Raw genomic sequence first — 23895 nt, 5'->3', positions numbered from 1 at the left:
ATATTGTAACCCTTATTGATTGAATTGATATTTGCACAACATATTTGCATTTTGCACAAGAAAGGCACAGTCATGATTTTAGTTGTTTATTGAATGCACTTTACTGACAGTGGTGGAAAAAGTACTCACATTTTTTACTTAAGTAAAGTATCAATACTGCAATGTAGAAATACGCTGTTAGTAAAAGTACAAAAGTATTGGCAGCAAAATGTACTTAACCCATTAAGACCTGAGGCGATTCTTAAAAATGTTTTCTAAATCCTAACAGTTTTTTGAAAAATAAATAAATATATATTTTCAAGATTTTTCAACGCGTCGCATCAGCTTGTAGATTGGCTATTTTCAAATATTTTTGTTCTTTATGTCTAAAGTGGTTAATGTATACATAATATCATAATTTATATCTGAAATGTAACTAGTTACTAAAGTTTTCAAATAATTGTAGGTGAGTAAAAGTACAATATTTGCCCCTGAGATGTAGTGGAGTAGAAGTAAAAGTATTGGACATTGGAAATATTCAAGTAAAGTACAAATACCTCAACATTTTACAGTACTTAAGTAAATGTACTCAGTTACTTTACACCACTGAATATGTTTCAGTGTAATGTAGATTAAGTGCAATATAGTATGTGATGTTTGATTGTGTGAAATACCCAAAGGAATACTTTGAGTATTTTCCCCCAAAATATATTTTGATAATTGAGGAGACCAAAATTAAGCTATATAAAATAATGATATAAACGCCAAAACAACTCTCACGGTGTAATCACTGATGATCCATTCAAAAATTAATGTTTTAAACGTTGCTCTTGTAACAATTGGCCTCCTGTTAAATTCAATTAGTCACATATTGGATTATTGGCTCAGGAATGCGACAAAAACAAGAAACAATTGGTACTTGGTAAAAAAATAAACTGCACTTTGTTGGCGAAGTATTCCTTTAACTGGTGCAATTGTGCATTGTGCACTGAAAGGATATGGTCATTGTTTATTGTACAGTAGTGTGAAGAAGTGATATTTACCTACCTGTGTGGTTTATAGATGTTTAGTGTAATTTTGTGTGAGGTATGGGAGTTGTGGGTTTGTTGTATGTTTTTTTAATAGTACCCTTGACATGGTAGGATCCAGAATAATTGGCTCAGCTGAGTATAAAAGCTGCAAGTGGCAAACGGACTCGGTTGATGGTATGGCATGATGAGCCACGTTCAGACATGCACTGTATTATGGACAGAGTTCAAAACGGAGCGGCTGTATGTATGTATGTATATTCTGGCTCACTAGGATCGGACATGCAACAGCTTTTATGCGGGCAGGACCCTTGACTTGACCCATTAAGGCCGGGAACGCATCTGTATGTCATTTTTAGATTTCTTTGGCTATTCAAAAATAGCAGATCTACAAGCTCATAGCGCGGCACCGAGTGCCGCGCTATGAGCTTGTAGATCTGCTATTTTTGAAACATCGTGAAATTGATTGGCAAAGCTAACATTTGTCAAATATTTAGTTCCAGGAACCTCCAGAAGCAAAGATTTGAGTTACAAATGTCTGCAAAAAAAAAGGGAAATAATCAAATATTTGCACAACTTTTCCTGATTTTTTTTAAAATAGCTGATCCACAAGCTCATAGCGCGGCACCGAGTGCCGCGCTATGAGCTTGTAGATCTGCTATTTTTGAATAGCCCAACCAAAACCTAAAAATCACAGATGCTTTCCCGGTCTTAAAGAGTTAAGTCCAGGCAATGTTTGCAATATTTGCATTCAGCGTGTGGATGTGTTGATGGCACTTCTATCGTCGACCGGTGGAGCTTCCCCTCCTCCCGAGGTGTGTGGAGAGAGAGAGAGAGAGAGAGAACTGAAAACCAGTTTAAATCATTCTGCTTTTTTTATTAACGTTTTAAGTTGGAAATATCCGCCGATCGAACGTAAACGTCTCTTTACTACTGCGGTAGCCTAATTGTAGACAACGTGACACCTGCCCCCCCCCGCAGTGCACACATGTCTGTATATAGAGACCAATGTTCTCTGAAAAAATATTGCATTTGATCCTCGCATCTCCATCAGGCTTCATCTGAAACGGGACATTCTCCTGTTGCATGTTACACCGACACCGGACAATATTTGATGATTCCTGATTCCCCGGTCATTTTCCAGTGAGAAAGTGGCTATAATGGTGTGGAAGTGCTGTTCACCACCATGGCATCATCATCACGCCACACAGATAACAACTACGCTAGCCTACAGCTTAGGAAAACCTTACTAGGAAGGCTGATTGTTCATCGTGTTTCCTGTGGTTGCTTCAGTTTGCCGTTGCTCTTTTTAGGAGAGAAACGCAAAGCACAACACTGTTGCAGTGAGTCTGTCTGTCTGTCTGCCTGTCTGTCTGTCTGTCTGTCTGTCTGTCTGCCTGTCTGTCTGCCTGTCTGTCTGTGCAGTGTGAATAAGGTATACAGTATGTATGCCATTCACTCTGTTTGCAAGATTGGTCCACCAGAGGCTGCCGTGAACGCCAAAAGATGCGCGGCTCACCTAAATGTCCACCTCTAGGTTACCCACTTGCCATCTATTTAATACTTTCCAAGTCTGTTTCTACAGCAGTGGTTCTCAAACCTTTTCATGTCAAGGACCCCTAAATGAATATGTATTTTGGTCACGGACTCCCCCATCTGAAAATCATTTTGTGCCAGGGACCCCCGTACATGATTTGTGTTGTTGAAATGAAAAACATTTCTAGTTTTTTTTTTGTTTTTATTGACAAAAATTGCGCTTACTCTTCTGAGCAAGCCCGGGTCAGTCCAGCCTGGGCTATCATTTCCCCTCGGAGATTACAACCAATCCCCCTTCACATGGCATTGGTACGACTGTTGCCTCTGGCTTTGCAAGCTTTCCTCTGTTCTACACCAGCAACACCTTTCGATTCGGCTCCGGAACCAGTTTTCCTGGCTTTAGAGCCGGTTCTTTTTTATGTCAAAACGCGAAAAACTGGTTTCGAGATTATATTAGCCCCCCACCCCCCCCCCCCCCCCCCCGATTCGAAGAAGCCCCTCATATAGTAAACTGTCTCGGTCGCTCTGGATAGAGCTTAACTTGACTCCTCATCATTCAGTCGCCGTGTGTCTTAACTCTTCGCCATGGTTCTTGGGTTTTCAGGTACAACCCGCCCACCTCGTGAAGGAGAGCTCCCCGGGGTGGACTACAACTTCCTGTCGGTCGAGGACTTCCTGGAGTTGGAGAGGCGGGGAACCCTTCTGGAGATAGGAACGTATGAAGGTAAGCGTTCTACACGTTCTACATGAGACGTGGCGCCGTCGTTTTTTTCGTCTGGTGGGGAACCTTATGTTGAAAAGTACCAGTTTTTGGACATTATGACGTTTCCACCCGACAGAGCCAACATTGGAATTCATGAAGGCAGCGGTGGGAAAAAGTACTTAAATGTTTTACTTGAGTAAAAGTATCAATACTGCAATGTAGAAATACTCTTGTTACAAGTAAGTCCGGAATTCAAAATTTACTTGAGTAAAAGTACAAAAGTATTGGAATCAAAATGTACTTAAAGTACCAAAAGTAAAAGTACAAAAATGTTTGAAAATAGCAGATCTACAAGCTCACAACGCGTCGCGATGCGTTGTGAGCTTGTAGATCGGCTATTTTCAAATAGCTTAGGTATAAAATAGGCTAAAGTGGTTAATGTGTGTTTTATAATAATTTATATCTGCAAAGTAACTAGTAACTAAAGTTTTCAGATAATTGTAGTGGAGTAAAAGTACAATATTTGCCTCTGAGATGTAGTGGAGTAGAAGTAAAAGTATAGTATAGACAATTGGAAATACTCCAGTAAAGTGAAAGTACCTCAAAATTGCACTGAAGTTCAGTACTTGAGTACATGTACTTAATTACTTAACACCACTGCATGAAGGAAACGTACAGAGATGGGAACCTTTTAGATGTGAAGGCCAACTAGAATTGAATGTTTTCTAAATCGACCACAATGTCTATAGTCTGCTTATCACTATCTGGTTTAGCGTCGCATTAAAGGTCCACTTCACTCATTTTCAACCTATCTTCATATAATTGGTCCTCATGAATGCATGAATTTGAACATGGTACCATGTTTTATCTGTAGTGGTCGGTGTCTCAGAGGGAGGGCTGTAGATGCTGTGGCTGTGGTTGTTCTAATTGTATACAGAATTGGGTCTGTATGTTTTTTGGGGGCGAACCTGGAAATTGTCCATCGCTAAATCTGGCATATTTACACGTAATCATGTGTATGTATTGCATCATGTCTTAGTGGTCATTAATGTGCATTGTCCTTGACCAAATAAGCAATTAAAGTCAAGTAAAAGTAAAGACTGGATCCCATGCCTACCAGTGACATCATCTTTTGGCAGGTTTGGTCATTTGTTTCAAACAAGATTTCAATGCAAGAACAATGGCTTCTATTGCAGCATGCTAACTTTCCATTGATGAGAAAGGCTGCAGTTTCTATTAGCTTGGAATGCCTGTTGACGATGGCATCGGTAGGCAGGTTTCTGAATTGTCCCTAGCCCAATGAGTGGATTGAAATTGTGTCACCTTATACAGTAGTGAGCATTAGTGATCAATTATATGAAGATAATGTTTAAAAATGGGTGTGTTTATAACCAAAACCTGACAGGTTTATACATACACATGCATCATTGTCTAATCTCTTGTGAACATGTACGTATGTCATGTAAGGACAACATATTATGTTCGTGAATTAATTGAAGTTAATTTAACCCATTAAGACCGGCAATGCATCTGTGTCACTTTAGATGTCTTTGGCTATTCAAAAATAGCAGATCTACAAGCTCATAGCGCGGCACCGAGTGCCGCGCTATGAGCTTGTAGATCTGCTATTTTTGAAAAATTGTTAAAAAATGTTTTTATATTTTTTTCCGAAAAACTTTTGGGATTTTGAACATTTTTAGAAGTGGCCTCAGGTCTTAATGGGTTAAAAAATTGCAGAAGCTCTGCGCTATGACTGAGCTTGTACTGTAGATCTTCTTTTTTTTATTGTGAACATTTGTGCAAATCTTTAAATTGTAGAAACACACATTAGCTACTCCCACTCATTCACTGCCAGACTTATTTCTGGCCGCGTTTTCCCCACTGCCAGCGATTTTTCGATTTTTCTTACCTTTTTCAAGTAGTCACAGAATATTTATCTCCAGTATGATCGATCCCCTGATGGATGCTAATCACAGAGGGTTTCACTGTGTGGTTTCACAAATGTCAACGAGGTCATCGCAACCTCGTTGACATTAATTGTCTGCCTTTGAAAATAGCATGTCTGGGCCAAAAATACATAGTAAAAAAATAAGTACGCAGGAGCCAAGATACAGGATTTTTAAGTAATAAGTTAAACAAGAAGTGAATGGAGCAGCAAATCTTCAGATCACGATATCTTGGGTTCTGTGTGAGGATTTTTTTTTTGTATAATTACGTTTTTTACGTCAGTGGCAGTGAATGAGTTACAGCGTGAGGGAAATGAGAGAATCAAATGCGATCTTTTTTTTATTCATTTCCTCACACACACACACACACACACACACACACACACACACACACACACACACACACACACACACACACACACACACACACGCGACATGTCAATTCCTACCGTAGTAGGCCTAATGTAGACTTACCAGCTACAACCGGTGTTGTAAAGTAACCAAGTACATTTACTCAAGTACTGTACTTAAGTAACATTTTTAGGTACTTTTACTTTACTGGAGTATTTCCAATTGTCTATACTTTTACTTCTACTCCACTACGTCGCAGAGGCAAATATTGTACTTTTACTCCACTACAATTATTTGAAAACTTTAGTTACTAGTTACTTTGCAGATAGAAATGATTACATTATAAAACATACATTAACCACTTTAGCCCTATGTTATACCTAGACTATTTGAAAATAGACGATCTGCTATTTTCAAACATTTTAGCACTTTTACTTTTGGTACTTTAAATACATTTTGATGACAATACTTTTTTACTTTCACTCAAGTCAATGTTGAATTCCAGACTTGTACTTGTAACAGAGTATTTCTATATTGCAGTATTGATACTTTTACTAAAGTAAAACATTTGAGTACTTTTTCCACCACTGTTGGGTCTCAAAGGACCACAACGGAAACAAGCCCCCTGGGGCTTTTTGTGCCATTATCGTTTAGCATAGCCTTTTAGCATAATGAAGTATTCAATCAATCAATCAATCAATCAATCGATATACAATGGAGTGCGCAGGGACCGTCATGTTGTTGTCGCTGCATTAGCGGCAGTAAAGAGGCGTTGTCTGTGTTTTAACCCATTGAGACCTGAAGCCGATTCTACATGTCTCCTAAATCCCAACAGTTTTCTGAAAAACGTATGTTTCTATATCAGTGGTGCTCAATCTTTTTCATGTCAAGGACCCCCAAAATGATATGTATTTGGCCACCGACCCTCATCAAAATATTTTGTTCCAGGGACCCCCCAGAAGCAAAGATTTGAGTTAAAAATGTTCGCTTTAGAAATATATATATTCAAAGATTTGCACACATTTTCACGATTTAAAAAAAAATAGCAGATCTACAAGCTCGTAGCGCGGCACTCGGTGCCGCGCTACGAGCTTGTAGATCTGCTATTTTTGAATAGCCAAAAGTGTAAAATAATGCTTTTTAGCTCAAATCTAAAAATGACACAGTTCCAGGTCTTAATGGGTTAACAAATGTTTCACTTGATGATCACAGAAGTGCGATCGGCGGATATTTCCAACTCAAATGCTAATAAAAACCTCAAACGAATGAACTGGTTTTTCAATGATCTTATCTCTCTCTCTCCAAACAACCCTCGGGGACAGTCGGGGGGGGGGGGGGGGGGGGGGCTCATCTTCTCCTCCACCATATAAGCGTCATCAACACGCCCACCTGCTCAATGTAAATTCACCGGAGTATCGCCTTGTCCATTCACACATACAGACGATTTAGGTTGAATCAGACATTATACATACATTAAAACCTTCTAGCGGCTGGCATTTTGTTTTAGAAGACAACGTTACTATCCTTTTTCTGCACCGATGAAAGTGGGGTCTGGGGACCCCCAGGGGTCCTTGGGGTGGTTCAAGGGGATTCCCGCCAAAAAAATAGTTAATATAGCATCAGAATCATTTCAAGCGCTTTATCCATTTATACGTTGGCTATTCCGCTGCGCAGCTTGTACATCTGCTATTTTTGAATTTTCAAAAATGTTGTTAATCTTTTACCATAAATCTTCTCTTCTGGGGTGGTCCCTGGCAAAACAAAGGTTTAATTAACCCATTAAGACCTGGAACTGTGTCACTTTTAGGTTTGAGCTAAAACGCATTATTTCACACTTTGAGCTATTCAAAAATAGCAGATCTACAAGCTCATAGCGCGGCACCGAGTGCCGCGCTACGAGCTTGTAGATCTGCTATTTTTGCAAAATCGTGAAAATGTGTGCAAATCTTTGAATATATATATTTTTAAAGCGAACATTTTTAACTCAAATCTTTGCTTCTGGGGGGTCCCTGGAACAAAATATTTTGATGGGGGTCCGCGGCCAAAAACATATAATTTTGGGGGTCCTTGACGTGAAAAAGATTGAGCCCCACTGATATAGAAACATACGTTTTTCAGAAAACTGTTGGGATTTAGGAGACTCGGCTTCAGGTCTCAATGGGTTAACTAAAGGGAGCTGGCAGCATAAAGTCTGTCGCATGTCAGGTGAGCCGGACATTTGCGTTTCACACACACACACACACACACGTACAGCGCTCACACGTACAGACAGCCACGCTGTCTGGAAAAAACCTCCATGTCACAGTGCATAGTGTGAATGAGGCTTATGTAAACCCACTGACTAGAACAGATCACTCAAGCACAGCCAGACGTGTCACAGTCGGAGGGTGCGCTACACACACAGTCAGCTGGGGGACGCTCTGAAGTGACTCAACAGAGCGACAACACCCCCCCCCCCCCTAAAGTTGTACTCTTGGTGGGGTGTGAGACCCCCGTGGTAATGTGTGTGTGTGACAGCTTTGGGCATTATAAACCAAAACCTACAATCTAAACAGGCCATCGAGTCATGTTTGGGAGTATAGTTGCAACAGGGTTCTGCCATAATTACATAATGTGATGTAATTATAGATGTCATGATACATAAGTGAATTCAATTATACAGTGTATTTTTTTACTTCCCTTTCGCCACTTAAAGATTAAATGTATATTTAAAAGGTTCTTGTTTATCTAATGATGTTTAAGACATTAATTGTTATTTAGGTGCGTGCGTGCATGCGTTCGTGCGCGTCTGCGTGCCGTATTGCAGGCGTGCTAACCAAAAACCAATGACCTGGTTGATCTAGAACGAGAATGAGAAACACTCGATAGCCGGGCAACATTAATGCATCATAATTTTATAGAGAGACATGAACCTGTTTTTACGCGCACATACAGTACAGCGCACACACAGACAACAGCGTCTTCCAAACATCTCTCTCATGGCCTGACAGCTTATGATGTTGTGACACGCGACACGAGAATCGTGCACCACTGTTCGGTTTGTGCATCTTTACTGTCACTGAAGTCACTGTGTAGGCCCACACAAACGAACAACCGCAGGGTAATGTTGAACTTTAGAGTTGAAGTCCTGTGAAGTAACAAGGTACATTAATTTACTCTAGTACTGTACTTTAGTACAATTTTGAGTTTTTTTTTTACTTTACTGGAGTATTTCCAATTTTCAATACTTTTACTTCTGCACACACACACACACACACACACACACACACACACACACACACACACACACACCGTTTTCATAGGTGCTGGGTTGAGCATGAAATATTATTTAGAAGCAAAGAACCCACTAATACAGCCTTTGTTCTTTTCTTCTCCTTTAAGCCTAATTCATGGTTTGTCGCATGACGGCGTGGCGTGCCTAAAATAGCAGACCTACAAGCTCACTACGCGCCACACCCACAATGCATTGTGAAGTGGTGAAGTACGAATCGTGCTTTAATCTCCTCTTCCGCCTCCTCTATCTCAGCTCTCATTGTGTTCGGTCTTCAGGATCCTAGATGCTTCACTTCCCAAATACTTGTTTAATTACCTGCGCAGAGTGAGGGATGCTCACAGGGGAAGTTAGGATCTTGTTTTACCCAGGTTCAGGACGCTCAAGGGATTTTTTTTTTATTTTGCAGTCAGCCACTACACTACTGGAATGTCCTGAAATCCCTAAATAGGCTCTATTCACAGCAGCCATGTTATGAAGACATTCACAGGTGTTACCAATGATACTAATGAAGGCTCTGTTCCATGCTGGTCAAACAGAGTCAGGGTGCTGATATTGTTCATGTTGGCTCACTGGAAACACTCTGCTACACCAGTGGGTCTACAGTTGGGGCCCATGGACCCTCATGGGCTTCCAAATGGCCCCTTACAGGTGTGTAACTCTGAGAGTGTACAAATGGAACCAAATGGACCCGTGAGGGTCCATTTGGTTCCATTTGTACACTCTCACAGTTATGGGGCTCGTGGAAACCACTGTGCTAGACTACATGGAACAGAGCCTTCATTAGTATCATTGGTAACACCTGTGAAGGAAGTGATAATAGCCCACTACTCTGTCTGCATTGGATTCTTCTCTTAGTGTACCTCTTGACCTATAAGTGTTGTTGTATACATATACTGTATAAGGATTTCATTTTCTTTGTTTTATGGTTGTTTGCAGTGGTGTAAAGTACCTAAGTACATTTACTCAAGTACTGTACTTAAGTACAGTTGTGAGGTATTTGTACTTAACTGGAGTATTTAGAATTTTCAGTACTTTTACTTCTATTCCATTACATCTCAGAGGCAAATGTTGTACTTTTACTCCACTTATAAAACATACATTAACCACTTTAGCCCTATTTTATACATAGGCTATTTGAACATATTTTCAAACATTTCAGTGCTTTTACTTTTGGTACTTTAAGTATCATTTTGAACACAGGCCTTTTACTTGTAACAGAGTACTTCTACAGTGTGGTATTGATACTTTTACTTAAGTAATAAAAATGTCAGTACCTTTTCCACCACTCTGGTTGTTTGTTGTTCTATGTCTCGTGGTGGACCACAATGGAAACAAGCTTTGGCTTTTTTGTGTATAATCCACGTTGGCGTTTTTTTTTTAACCCATTAAGACCTGAGGTGATTCTTATTTTATTTTTCTAAATCCTAAGTTTTTTGAAAAATAATCCAATTTTTTTTTTTCAAGATTTTTCAAAAATAGCAGATCTACAAGCTCATAGCGCGGCACTCGGTGCCGCGCTATGAGCTTGTAGATCTGCTATTTTTGAATAGCCAAAGAAATCTAAAGTGACACAGATGCGTTCCAGGTCTCAATGGGTTGTTAAAAATGGTGACATTGTTGTGATTCTTTTTTTTTTTTTAAATTGCCAATAATCTATTCTATTCCTTGTTGCCTATAGGTAACTATTATGGGACCCCCAAGCCACCGGAGCAGCCCCCCGCGGGCAAAGTGATCGGCGGTAGCGGCGGTGATGCCCCACTGGCAGACAGGCTCAACGACAGCCTGTCCGCGCAGCAGTCCACTCCCCGACGCACCAAGTCCTACAATGAGATGCACAATGCTGGGATAGGACCCGGAGGAGAGCAAACGGAGGAGGAAGAGGACCTCCTTGAGATGAATAGTAGCTTTACAGGTATGTGTGTGTGCACCACTGTTGATCTCGTCGACTAAAGAAACTGTGACGAAAAAATGTCCGTCGACTAACTACCTTTTTTCACTGACGAAAATGAAATAAAAACTAAGCTACGACGACTAAAGCTAAGACTAAATATATTGACAATTTCGTCGACCAATAAAATCTAGACTAAAATGTCAGGGAAGGACTAGTGGAAAAAAGAGATCCAGTAGAACTAAAACGAGTCATTTTACATTTGTTTGCGCTCGGGTGCTACACTCTGAAAATAGCAGATCTACAAGCTCACAACGCGTCGCGCTGCGACGCGTTGTGAGCTTGTAGATCGGCTATTTTCAGCATGCAACCACGTGTAAAATCAGCCATTACGACGCCATCAAGGCACCGCCAAAATACATTTTAGTTGACTAGAAATTTAGTCGACTAAAATCTTATGATATTTAGACAAAAACTAAAACGTTTCAGATGACTAAAATATGACTAAAACTAAATTAAGTTGTATTCAAAAGACTATGACTAACACTAAATCAAAATTTGCTGTCAAAATCAACACTAGCGTGCACGCATGTCCGGGTAGCTCAGTCAGTAGAACTCTCTACACACTTGACTGAAATGAATAGTAACTTTACACGTACACACTTTAAAATGTTCAATAATGTTTGGGGTCATTTTCAAGCGTCTACTCAGGCTTTTGTTTGCACTATTCATTTGATCAGACACGCCCCCTTCCTATACAAACCCATTGTAACTTCAAACTCCATTTTAACCATCTTAGATGCATTGAAAACACCCGTCCTTGGTGGCCGTGCAAAACAAATAGCAGATCGACAAGCTCGCCCCGCATTTCGAGCTTGTAGATCTGCTATTTTTGATACCTTTTGTGTGATGATGTACTATGATCATGTAGGGCGTCAATTTACAAAAAAAAAAAATATATATGGAGAGAAGAGTTTTCTGCCCAACAGCAACGAGATATGTATCAGAGAGAGAGTAGCCCCGCCTGTAGACCGGAAAGCCCAATACCTCGGCCTAGTAGTAACGGTATCTGGGTTTGAATCCACCAGGGTGGATCCAGGTCGCTGCATTGGGGGCTTTTCCTGGATCGGGGTTGGCAAAATAGCCAGACCACAAGACCTAAAAAGCGTAATATTTAATCTCTGTTAATTACAAGTAATATTTTTTCAGTTGTTGAATTAACACGATTTTTTTTTACTGTGTATGGAAAAGCGAGAGAGAAGGCTCGAATTTTAAGGCAGGGCGGTATGACTTAAAATCAATACCACGATTCTTTAAAGCAATCATTAAAACAAGCATTAAAACAATCTACAAGCTCACAACGTGTTGCCATGCGTTGTGAGGTTGTACGCCGCCAGTGTGTAACGAAGTATAATACAAGGTTAAGTGGTTAATCAGAGTATTCGATTTAGCCGATTTAGAAATAGCGTTACTGTCGGGCAGAAACATCTTATCTCCATATTTTATCTATTTATATATATTTTTTCATCAATTAATGCCTTACGTGATCATACTACAGCGTCAAACAAAAGTAGCAGATCTACAAGCTCAAAACGTGTCGCGAAGCAAAAGTGCATAGGATGAGTTATGCCATTTCAACTTAAAAGGGGGAGCATGATTAGAGAATAACCCCCCCCCCCCAAAAAAAAAAAAAGTCTACCAGATGTCAAAGGAAACAGGAGCCGTCAGTGTCCAAACAATCCAAAGTCCCTGAAGTGTCCCTTGACAATAACATCTGGACTGTGACAGATTCAAGTGGGAGGAGGAGGAGGAGGAGGAGGAGGAGGTGGGAGGAAGGAGAAGAACAGAGGAAGAGGTAGAAGGGAAGAGGGAGGGGCTGGCTGGTCAGCGGTGTGAAAGAAAGAAAGAAAGAGAGAGAGGGCTGGAGTTTGAAGAGGACGGCGGGCCGGGCAGACAGACAGACAGTGCAGAGGGAAGAACGGAGGCTAATAGCCTATAGCAGGGACGGAATTGTCTTTTTTCATTTCAAAGGCCTGTAAGCTCTGTGAAGCCTATGAAAAGGTGCAGAGAAAGAGAAAGAGAAGGGAGAGAGAGAGAGGGGACTGTTGAAAGGGTGGGGGCTGCAGGATACAAGTGGTTCTTTGTGCGGGTGAGTAGAGTGGTCTCTGGGTTTGTTCTTGCACATCTGCCTCAGTCTGTCTGCGCGCGCCTGTCTGCACGCGCGTGTATGTGTGTGTGTGTGTGTGTGTGTGTGTGTGTGTGTGTGTGTGTGTGTGTGTGTGTGTGTGTGTGTGAGGGTCAAATAGTGCCATCTGGCTGTAATCAGTGGACGCTGGTGGAATGAACACGGCCTCCGTCCATACATTTAATAATGTCGCTGGCAGTCAGTAGCCTTGATAGCATTTATTTGTATTTTTATGTCATGTTTTGGACTGGATGTGATCTTATCTCCGTATTTTACCTTTTTGTGTTTTTTTTCCGTAAATGAATGGCATACTTGATCACTACAGCGTCACACAAAAACATCAAAAGTAGCAGATATACAAGCTCCTTTTGCTATGTTGGGAATTTGAATCCTGAAAAGTAACACGTGCGGACGTATGAGGTTTCCACCCGACATAGACGATATCCGTAAACGCAGTAAACGGGTCAATGGCTGGATCATTGCTCTTTTAATTGTGCCGCGACAGTGTGTTAGTTATTTGGATTATGCATGCTTCTGTATTTATCTTTGATACTGGCTTCTTTTTTTTATGTTAGTAGGTCAGTTGGCTTTCAAAGATAGGTTGATGGCTTCAAACTGGTGTATTTCTATCAAGTGTTTTTTTTTTTTTTTTTTGTGTTTTAGCTGTTAAGCCATTAAGACCTGAAACCGCATCAGTGTCATTTTTAGATTTCAGCTAAAAAGCATTATTCAAAAATAGCAGATATACAAGCTCATAGCGCGGCACAGAGTGCCGCGCTATGAGCTTGTATATCTGCTATTTTTGAACAATCGTGAAAATGTGTTTGAAATATATATTCAAACACATTGAATATAACACATTGAAAAGCTTTGAAGATATATTTTCAAAGTGAACACTTCTAACTCAAATATTTGGGGTTCCTGGAACAAAATATTTTGAGATGGGGGGTCCGCGGACAAATACGTATCATTTTGGGGGTCCTTGACATGAAAAAGATTGAGCACCACTGATATAGAAACATATGTTTTTTTTTCAGAATACTGTTGGGATTCAGGAGACATGTAGAATCGGCTTCAGGTCGTAATGGCTTAATTGTGGACGTGTGAATGTTTGTGTTGGAGTGTTTGAGCGTGAGCCAGACAAGGTGCCAGTCTGAATGTGAAGTGTGTGAAAGTGATTACACAGGAAGCGAGGTGGTAGGGTTCCAAGGTGTGAAGTGCCCAGTCAGCAGCACGCCTTGGCCCTGAAAATGTGTGTCTGTCTGCAAGCCTACATTAGAGGGAAGAAGCAGTTCAGGATGTTAGCAACATTCTGTACAGCTGGCCTACTTTCATTGCCCCAAAAAAACGATATAAGAGGAACGTGCTGGGAAGTATTGTGCAGATACATAGCGAATGCTGGATGCACTGCAACGATGGAACAAAGATTGTTCGGGGATGTCGAACTTAGAGCTGAGCAGGATTTGTCGATCATCTTTTGTCCGTTCATCTCTAGCGAGCAACGGGAAGTAGCGCGTCCATTCACACTCATTGTATTTTAGCACAGTGGTCTTCAATGTTTTTCAGGCCAAGGACACCTTAGCTGAGAGACAGAAGCAGGGACCCCCCTACAACATGTTGTAAACGATTGTGTTAAACCTTTTCTTAGATTTCATAGATGGCTTCAAAGTAAGCTGTCAAATGTCATACAAACGACAAATGCTAGATATATGTAATGTACCTCATCCAGCTCTGCTAACTGTAAAAAATAGGTTAGTAGAACATTTTTTTTTGTGATTTTCAGACCCATTTCACTGAGACTTAACCACGTGGGTCTATACGTGGCCCCCTCCTTTTTTCCCTCTGCACCAAATCTCTTTGCCGGAAATATCCGATCTACAAGCTCACGTAACACGTCGCGACGCGACAAGCTCACAGAATCTGGGACGCGTTTCCAGTGTGTGGATTTTGGGCCATGTTCGCCTTAACTCTTTCAGTGCCAATTAAATAAAAATAATAATTGTGTACTGTGTCAGCGATTTTTCGATTTTCTTACCTTTTTCAAGTAGTCACAGAATATTTATCTCCAGTATGATCGATCCCCTGATGGGGGGACATTAATGGTCTGCCTTTGAAAATAGCATGTCTCGACCAAAAATACATAGTAAAAAAAAAAGTACACAGGAGCCGAGATGCAGCCTTTTTAAGTAGTAAGTTAACCAAGAAGTGAATGGATCACGATCTCTTGTACAACCACCCTAAGGATTACTAACCATTGATGTCCCGAGTAGACCTCTAGACCAGAGGTCTTCAACAGGGGGTCCGGGACCCCTAGGGGGTCCTCAGAGCTACTATAGGGGGTCCGCCAAGTCTTTGTGTGATAGGATTTAGTTTTTTTTACATTAACCACTTGAACCCTAGAATTCCTTTTCCGAGGGGAACATTAGCCGAAAATAGCCGATCTACAAGCTCTCAACGCCTCGCGCTGCGAGGCGTTGAGAGCTTGTAGATCGGCTATTTTTGGCAAAGAGGCTATAGGTGTAGAGGGAAAAAATAGCAGACTAAGTAAAAAAAAAAACTGAAACACAATTTTCTGCAATATAGAGTAGGGGGTCCCTGCTTCATCTCTCTCTCAGCTAGGGGGTCCTTGGCCTGAAAACGTTGAAGACCCCTGCTCTAGACCTACTGCACATATAAACACTATCTGTACTGAGTAGATCTCTAGACCTACTGCACATATAAACACTATCTGTACTGAGTAGATCTCTAGACCTACTACACACATAAACAGAGCTGCTACCTTTAACCCATTAAGACCTGAGGTGATTCTTACAGTTTTTTGAAAAGAAATCCGAAAATAAATGTTTCAAGATTTTTCAAAAATAGCAGATCTACAAGCTCATAGCGCGGCAGCCAAAGAAACCTAAAGTGACACGGATGCGTTCCAGGTCTAAATGGGTTAACACATTTTAAATCTGAGGCTTTTTTTGTATGCTATTTAAGTAGCTTTGAGAAAAAAATGCTGCTATTTGTCCCAAAGTGATTGCAAAAGATTGCTGCTATTTGTCCGAAAAAGCTCTATAACCTGTACATATAACATGTATATAACGACGCAACGTGACATAGCTTTGTTTACACAATGTACCCCCTCCAGCTGTATATACGTTCCCCATTTTCAACTGTTTTTATTATATTCTGACACCTGCTTTGGCAATGTGAACGTATGTTTTCTCATGCCAGTAAAGCTCCTTTGAATTGAATTGAATTGACTTAGCCTCAGAACAGGGATGCTATGGTTCATGTTGACTAATCCGTTCTGTCTGGTGGTGTGGCTGTGACACCCACAGCCACACCACCAGAGGGAGCGAACATGATCTGGTACACCGCCCAAATTTAGAACAAACATGGGAAAATCTCTGCCGACCGGCAGGAACCAGCTAAACCAGCAGGAACCAGCTAACCCCAAACTGTAATCTTTTCAGGAAATGAAAAAAAAAAGTGGAGTTTTTGTTCGTCATTGATAAGAACAGCTGAATGGACCTCCAAGCTCACAATGAGGTTGGAGGTCAAAAGGGGGTGGAGCCTGGAGTCAGCAAAAAGTTTGGCAGAAAGTTTGAGGATCCAATGGAGTTAGCTGGTTTTGTCAGAAGCACTTTTTAATGATTTTCATTGGTTCAATATTGTTTTTTACCATTTAACACCACCATTTTTACCTTTAACATCCCTAGGACTATTTTGTGTTATCCTTTTAGCCTTCATGTCTTACTGTACCTCCGTGCTGTTTACATTTCTGACTAATAAAGTATTCAATCAATCAATCTATCTCCCCCCCCCCTGCAGGAGACTCTAGTGAAGAGCTTCAGCACTCGGTGCACCCCTTCGCCCCCGTCCGCCAGAGTGCCCCGTCCTACGCCGGGACCACCCCCTCGCCAACTGCCACCACGGAGAGCACACAGCAGACACACCCTCACCTGAGCCATCCTCCCCCCGAGGACCCCCTGGGACCTCTGCCTGACAACTGGGAGATGGCCTACACCGAGAGCGGAGAGGGCTACTTCATAGAGTAAGTGGAACAGTGGGTTCTCTTAAGGGGGGGGGGGGGCAAGCAAGCACTTGGAACTCCCACATTCCAAGTGCTTGTCAGGGTGGAGAGGGGGGGGGGGTCCCAGTTCTGAAAAGAGTTGAAAGCCTGAAAAGGTTGAGAACCAGTGGAGTAAGTGACAGTGGTTCTCCAACCTTTTTTCAAGTCAAGGTCGACCCCCCCCCCCCCCCCCCCAAATTGATATGCATTTGGCCGGCCGTGGACCCCCCCATCTGAAAATGTTTTGTAGCACAAAAAAGTTGCACATCTACAAGCTCAAAACGCTGCTACTTTTCATACTTTTGTGTGACGCTGTATGATCACGTAGTCGTAGGGCATTAATTTACGAAAAAAAACACAAAAGGTTTCTGCCCGACAACAACAATATTTGTATACCGACCCATGTTGTTGATGGTCTACTAAAGTTCCACACACCACGCTTGACCTTGCTTCGAGGCACACCAGTGTCTCTCAGGAGAACCATGTCAGATTGCCATGGAACGTTCTGTGGACCTTAATGAACCCCAGAGGATATGCACCCCACTCGATGTTAGACCCCATTGCCTTTCCTCTAGGCCAGGGGTTCCTGCACTTTTTCAGCTCAAGACCCACATTTCGTGTCACCCCGGGGTCCCGAACTTACAAAAATACATTATGAATTAATCACTTCAATGAACACTAGCCTGGAACAGCAGATATACAGCTTGTAGATCAGCTGTTTTTGAATAGCCAACATATAAATGGATAACGTTGTTAAAGAATGATTGTGACGCTATGTTAAATACCTATGTTTTGTGCCAGAGACCCCCAGAAGACAAGATGTATGTACAATTTTCAAAAATAGGCTCTATGCACAGCAGCCATATTATCACTTCCTTTCACAGGTGTTACCAATGATACTAATGAAGGCTCTGTTCCATTTAGTGTAGCACAGTGGTTTCCACGACCCCCATAACTCTGAGAGTGGACAAATGGAACCAAATGGACCTTCCATTTGTACACTCTCAGAGTTACACACCTATAAGGGGCCATTTGGAAGCCCATGAGGGTCCCTGGACCCCAACTGTAGACCCACTGGTGTAGCAGAGTGTTTCCAGTGAGCCAACATGCAACAATACCAGCACCCTGACTCTGTTTGACCAGAATGGAACAGAGCCTTCATTAGTATCATTGGTAACACCTGTGAATGTCTTCATAATATGGCTGCTGTGAATAGAGCCTATAGCAGATATTTTTTAATGGAGTCGGATTTCCAAACGTCACCTATTACGTATAGGCAAGTCATGGCTGATTGGATAGTGCTCAACGAATAGCAGTAGAAAGGGAAGTGACTAGACTTTTACATTGGAAGTCACTGGTCCCCGGCCCGTCCACACAGACCGATCAGTATCCTCAGATTTTAGACTCTAATGACAGTGTGTGGCGGGTTCGAGTCCTGCTCCCGACGACCTTTGCTGCGTGTCTCTCCCCGTCTCTCTCTCCCTCTTTCCTGTCAGTCTTCACTTGAACTATCAATAAAGGCAGAAAAGGCCTAAAACAAATCTAAAAAAGAAAAAAGAAAAAAAAACTCAGCACCTGGGTGTCCGGGACAGGTCCTTTCACATAGGATGATAGCCAGACGGACAAGCGAAGTGAAAAAATAAATCCATGCTATTTAAAGGGATATTTCACTTTCAAACATGTTTGGGGTCGTTTTAACGTCTACTCAGGCTTTTGTGAGCACCACGCCAAGTTGCTTGATTCAGTATTTAGATATTTGATTTTCATTTTATCAGACACGCCCTTATACAAGGGCATTGTAACTTAAAACTCCATTTTAATCGATATCGAAAACTTGGATATTGTCCTTCTAATGTGTGAGGGGGGCCGTGTTTTTTCGATTACTTTTTTTTCATTTATGAAATAAGTAATTTGAAAAAAACATGGCTCCCTCAAGTTTTAGGAGGGCAGTATGAGTCACCAGAACCGAGGACAGGTGTTTGACAGGGGTCCCCAGCAAAAGTAGTTAATAGCATCACAATCATTCAATTATTTTTCTTTTTACACAGATCTTCTCTTCTGGCGGTCTCTGGCACAAAACATTGTTCAGATCGGGGTCCGCGGCCAAATACATATACATTTGGGCGTCCTTGACGTGCTTTTTCTGACGGCACCCAAGCTCTGCACAGTTTTAGAGATGTGCAGGGGTGTTTCTAGACATAGTATCGGTGGTAGGCAGCCCCCCCCCCCCCCCCCAAAAAACAACAACAACAACAACAACAACAGCATCTAGCGCACTTTACTTTAAAAGCAATTTACAGGGTTACAAGTGCTCCTCCTGTGCCATCCCTCTCAGCGTCCCTATCGTCTCATCACAAAGATTGTTGGATATTTTTTCGGACATATTTAGATTTTTGAAAAATAATAATAATCAAACACTAACTTGGCGCCCCCCCCTTTGCAATGACTCTGAGGAACCCCCAGGGGTCATGGACCCCCTGTTGAATACCCATGCCCTATTGCATAAGAACAGCTCTAGATTCTAATGTATAAACCTCTTTAAATTAGCACCCTATCCTCTGTGGTTAAAGCATTGCAGTCTTTTCATTGCTGCATGTTAGAAATGAAGCTGAGCTTGGTGGGGAGAGATTTTGTTCAGTGTTTGGTGTCATTTCCTAGTAGTGATAATGTATCCTGTGTGTGTCTATGTTTAGCCACAACACAAAGACCACTTCCTGGATAGACCCTCGGTGCCTGGACAAGCCGCAAAAACCCCTCGAAGAATGTGAAGATGACGGTACGTGTGTGTGTGTGTGTGTGGGGGGGGGGGGGGGTGTCCTCTTGTGTGTGCGCCAGTGCCTGTGTTTTGTGTTAGCGTGTGTGTTTGTTTCCTCAGAGAGACAACAGGACATTACACTGGCCTGTGTTGTATCAAGGTCCACTTATTTGTGTTTTTAACCGGCTTACTGTTATTTAACCACTTAAACCCCAGCATCCGTGTTGTGGGGAAAGCTTTGCGAAAGTAGCAGATCGACAAGCTCACAGCCACGTGTTGTGAGCTTGTCGATCGGCTATTTTCAGGGAAAGCTTTCCCCACAATAGCAGAAAACGGAAAAGCTCAGTTCAGGGTTCAGACACCAGTATAGAGTTCAGTTTCAGACACCAGTATAGAGTTCAGTTTCAGACACCAGTATAGAGTTCAGTTTCAGACACCAGTATAGAGTTCAGTTTCAGACACCAGTATAGAGTTCAGTTTCAGACACCAGTATAGACTTCAGTTTCAGACACCAGTATAGAGTTCAGTTTCAGACACCAGTATAGAGTTCAGTTTCAGACACCAGTAGAGAGTTCAGTTTCAGACACCAGTATAGAGTTCAGTTTCAGACACCAGTATAGAGTTCAGTTTCAGACACCAGTATAGAGTTCAGTTTCAGACACCAGTATAGAGTTCAGTTTCAGACACCAGTATAGAGTTCAGTTTCAGACACCAGTAGAGAGTTCAGTTTCAGACACCAGTATAGAGTTCAGTTTCAGACACCAGTATAGAGTTCAGTTTCAGACACCAGTATAGAGTTCAGTTTCAGACACCAGTATAGAGTTCAGTTTCAGACACCAGTATAGAGTTCAGTTTCAGACACCAGTATAGACTTCAGTTTCAGACACCAGTATAGAGTTCAGTTTCAGACACCAGTATAGAGTTCAGTTTCAGACACCAGTATAGACTTCAGTTTCAGACACCAGTATAGAGTTCAGTTTCAGACACCAGTATAGAGTTCAGTGCCCCCATTTCAGACCAGATGAAAAGAAGAAGAAGATGCAGAATGTAACGGCAACAATTTTTTCCAGTTTTATCTCGGAGGATAAAATAAATACAACACCCCTTCAAGATCATTGAGATGATACTTGATCTAGAACAGCCATTTCCCCCCTTAGCCTCAAGGTGGCAGTGTCCGGCTACGGAAAGTAATCAGAGTTGTGTTACGGGGCGGCACAGTACACAGTACAGTTGTAGCGAGCACAGTACAATATGGTGCCGTTTTGTTAAGCTGTGCGTCTGAGCGAGGCAGCCCGCCCCTCAGAGACCAACTGATTGTCTAGCTCTAATAAATATCCTCCCCCCTTGTCTTGCACAAGGGCGTCCCCCCTTTGCCCACACAGGGGGGCGTGGTTATGTGCATGAAAATGTGTACAGACTGTGAGTTGGCTTACAGTAGATGTGATTATTAATTTCCCCTGTGGCGTGACAGCACTTTTTGCCAAATGAAAAACGACCCAGATTCCAATTTGAATAAAGTTACCGTTCACCTCCAGCTCAAATGATTCAATATCGCTGTCGGTCCCAAGAATGTGATGACTTGATTCTTAGTTCATAGTTGCTGTTGATCTTTGCAAAATGAGGCTTGTGACCTTGAATGTTTGGTTTTGACTCCACCTAGTGGTCAGGGATAATTATTGCCGTTCACCAGTGGTGGAAGAAATATTCTGTATTTTTGGGGAAAACTAGCAATACCACAATGTAGAAATACTATGTTACACACAAACTATAAAGATATTGCCAACAACATGTACTTAAAGTTCCAAACTAAAAGTACAGTACGTTATTATGCAGAATGTCCAGTTAATATTTTTTTATAAAAAAATAAATAGATAAACAGATCTAAGAGCTTGTAGATCTGCTATTTTCACATAGTATAAAATAGGGCTTGATTGTATGTTAAATATATGTTTTTGTAATGATAATCGAAATGTACCCAGTAAAGTTTTCTAATAATTGTAGTGGAGTAAAAAAAAAATACAGCATTTGCCTCTGAGATGTAGTGGAGTAAAAGTATTGAAGAATGAGTAGAGTACCTCAAGTACAGTACCTGAGTAAACGTCCCAAAAAAAATGTCCAAAATGGTTACTTTTCAGGGATTAAAAAATAGCAAAAATCTGCAAGCTGCATTTTGAGCTTGTGGATCTGCTACTTTTGATACTTTTGTGTGACGTTTCTGCCCGGCAACAAGGATATGTATGGTAGGGGTGGGACGATATATCGATATATCGCGATATATCGATACTTTATCCCGCGATAAATAATCGATATTAATTTAAAAAAAAACGATATTAAAAAAAAAAACTTTTTTTTTTTTTTTTTTTGTGATACGTTGTTTTTCCAACTCTGTATTTGTGTAATGATGATTTTTAACTGTTTGGTGCTATTTTATGTGTTTATGAATTGAATACAAGGACTATCGTGATATATCGTTGGTGAAATTTCTTGCAATATATAACGAATATCGTGATATCGCAATATATCGAATCTTGTCGAATACAGTGATATATATTGTTATCGTGGGCCTAATATCGTGATATATATCGTATCGTGAGGTACCCATATCGTCCCACCCCTAATGTATTGTACTTGGTTGCTCTAGGTTACGCTGCCATTCACTAACGTGTACACTTTGTATACCTCTTTGTCTCTCTTCTCTGCTCTCTCTCTCTCTGGTTCGCCATCGTGGGTCAAGTAGAAGGGGTACACACAGAGGAGCTGGACAATGACCCAGGTAAGAAGTTAACCTCTCTCATCTCTTTCTCCGCTAGGCCAGCGCTTCTCAAACTTCATTTAACCCATTGAGACCTGAGGCCGCTTCTAGAAAAATTCTGAATCCTAACAGTTTTTCGGAAAAAAATATAAAAATGTAATTTTCACGATTTTTCAAAAATAGCAGATCTACAAGCTCGTAGCGCGGCACTCGGTGCCGCGCTATGAGCTTGTATATCTGCTATTTTTGAATAGCCAAAGACATCTAAAGTGACACAGATGCGTTCCAGGTATCAATGGGTTAAGTCAAAGACAACCCCGAAAAATGTATATGCATTTAGCCGCGGACCCCCTTTTGAAAAGGTTTTGTGCCAGGGACCCCCATAAGAGTTTCAATGTTTCAAACATTTGCGATATTTTTCAAAAATGTTCAAAAATAGCAGATGTGCAAGCTCGCAGCGCGACACGAAGTGTCGCGCTGTGAGCTTGTACCTCTGCTATTTTTGAATAGTCGAAATATAAATGGATAAAGTGGGTAAAATGATTGTGATGCTGTATTAACTCATTTAGCTGGGGACTCGCTGGAACCCCCCCAAGGACCCCTGGGGGTCCCCGGACCCCACTTTGAGAACCAACGCGCTAGGGTGACCAGACAGCCCGGTTTGGCCCGGGATTGTACCTGGTTTCAAGCTGGGTGTCCCAACTCGAGTCCCGACAAATATCTCTAAAACACTCGAATGTACAGGTTTTCATTATTCACTTGCCAAATTGGTCCAGGTTTTCACCACAATTATATTAATAACACTTGTATTTTGAGTGCTTTACATAGACGTTCATCATGTTCTGTTCTGTTGCAAGGTGCAGTCACATGTGTGCTAAGAGCTAAGTGCTCAAATAATTGCCCCCCCATTCTGATGAAAACATCCGGTCAAAACAAAACGGAAAAGGAATTGTCAGAAGTAGCGGAAATATCTTAAGTTGTGAGCTAGCTTAAGTAACTGAGTTGTGAGCTTAAGCTTGTAGATTGGCTTTTTTTTTTTTTTATCTTTAAAGGACATCTTCACCCATTTTCTAAATGTAATTGGTCCTCACTAATGCTCATGATAAAATGGCACTGTTTTTTTTCTACTCGGTCTGTGTCGCCTACCAGTGACATCATCTTTAGGCGGCGTTTTGTTTTCAAACAAGATTTCAAAGGTTTTATTTAGGTTTGTATTAACGCGAGAACAATGGCTTCCATTATAGCACGCTAACTTTCCAGGAATAGAAAGCCCGCAGTTTCTATTAGCTTGGATTCCCCATCGATGACGTCACTGGTAGGCGGGTTTCTAAGAGACACAGACCGAATAGACAAAAGTTATAATGGGCATTAGTGAGGACGATTTATATGAAGATTATAGTTAAAGGACAAATATGGAGTTGTCCTTTAAGTGATTGAG

At 41.4% G+C, this 23895-nt stretch overlaps 1 protein-coding gene across 1 annotated transcript in view; it reads left to right on the top strand.

The window, feature by feature from the left end:
* The window catches only part of magi1b (membrane associated guanylate kinase, WW and PDZ domain containing 1b), a 254807-nt gene that overhangs the window by 139073 nt on the left and 91839 nt on the right, over positions 1-23895 (top strand). The window contains exons 3-7 of the mRNA XM_084063211.1: positions 3148-3267; positions 10496-10729; positions 16710-16932; positions 19644-19726; positions 22443-22478. Coding sequence (XP_083919337.1) covers positions 3148-3267; positions 10496-10729; positions 16710-16932; positions 19644-19726; positions 22443-22478 — 696 coding nt within the window. The remainder of the gene's footprint in view (positions 1-3147; positions 3268-10495; positions 10730-16709; positions 16933-19643; positions 19727-22442; positions 22479-23895) is intronic.

Source organism: Gymnoscopelus microlampas (assembly GCF_963454915.1).
Source record: "Gymnoscopelus microlampas genome assembly, chromosome: 7".
In the NCBI taxonomy this organism is placed as follows: Eukaryota; Metazoa; Chordata; class Actinopteri; order Myctophiformes; family Myctophidae; genus Gymnoscopelus; species Gymnoscopelus microlampas.
The sequence above is the reverse complement of the archived record's forward strand: the minus strand, read 5'-3'. Positions and strand labels throughout refer to the sequence as shown.